The 1,078-nt window shown below is 58.5% G+C and overlaps 1 gene segment (V, D, J or C); it reads left to right on the top strand.

The window, feature by feature from the left end:
- Positions 1-4: 4 nt before the first annotated feature.
- LOC121024305 (immunoglobulin lambda variable 3-21-like) lies at positions 5-763 on the top strand (the record flags this gene model as incomplete). The annotated part of the segment is given in 2 exon segments: positions 5-29; positions 420-763. Coding segments are annotated over 2 exon segments (369 nt in total), but the record flags the coding sequence as incomplete, so codon positions are not given.
- Between the last annotated feature and the right edge of the window lie 315 nt (positions 764-1,078).

The following is a 1,078-nucleotide window of genomic DNA, read 5'->3' as shown; positions in this document are numbered from 1 at the left end:
CCTCCTCGGCCTCCTCGCTCACTGCACAGGTGCTGTGCCCAGGCTCATACCCACCCCAGGCCCAGGGTTCCGGGACAAGCCTGGTCCTGACTCTGAACTCAGCAGGGGAGTCTCAGTGGGGACAGGATGCTCAAGACCCTGCTGTGGGATGGGGGGCTGGTGGGGTGATATCCCCCCACCATGATCACTGATCTGTGTGAGCCCTGAAGGGCTGCACCTGCCCAGGGAAAGGAGGGGGGTGGTTCTCATTGGTTCAAAGGCTCCATCCACCAGGCGGGCCCATGGGCCCCAGGGACTAAGATGACAGCAGAGTGGACACTGGGGCCTAGAGAATCACTGGAGCTTAAGCCAGGCAGGTGGGAGTGTTCGGGGGATGACACCCCAGGCTGGAAACCCACCTCTCACCTTCTCTCTTGCAGGCTCCGTGGCCTCCTATGTGCTCACTCAGCCCCCATCAGTGGCAGTGAACCTGGGACAGATGGCCAGGATCACGTGTGGAGGAAACAACATTGGAAGTTATTATGCTTACTGGTACCAGCAGAAGTCAGGCCAGGCTCCTGTGCTGATTATCTATGAGGACAGCAAACGGCCCTCAGGGATCCCTGACCGATTCTCAGGCACCAACTCGGGGAACACAGCCACCCTGACCATCAGCGGGGCCCAGGCCGAGGACGAGGCTGACTATTACTGTCAGTCATATGAGAGCAACTATGATCTTCACAGTGACACAGGCAGATGGGGAAGTGAGACACAAACCCCTTCTGTCTGTGTCACACTGTCTTCCAGTCCCTGGAGGCCTGGGCACAAAGCAGGGCAGGTCTGGCTCAGGTCCCCAGATCTGAGGTCCTCAGACCTCCCCACCCAGTTCCCAAGGCTGACTCTGCACAGGGAGGGTCAGGAGTGCATTTACAGCTGACAGCACTAGGCTTCCCTGCTTCTCGGGGCCTGGGTGTGAACTGCAGACAGAGGGCCTGGGTGGAGAAAAGACACAGGGAGACTTTCGTCCAGGGCTCATTATCTCTGCACTTCTATGTGGTGGCTGTGGGCTACTGCTCTCACAACTGACAAGGATTAGAGC

The sequence above is a fragment of the Herpailurus yagouaroundi genome, unplaced genomic scaffold (genome assembly GCF_014898765.1).
Source record: "Herpailurus yagouaroundi ecotype Mexico unplaced genomic scaffold, PumYag 63134, whole genome shotgun sequence".
In the NCBI taxonomy this organism is placed as follows: Eukaryota; Metazoa; Chordata; class Mammalia; order Carnivora; family Felidae; genus Herpailurus; species Herpailurus yagouaroundi.
Note: the sequence above shows the minus strand (reverse complement) of the source record. Positions and strands in the feature narration are given on the sequence as shown.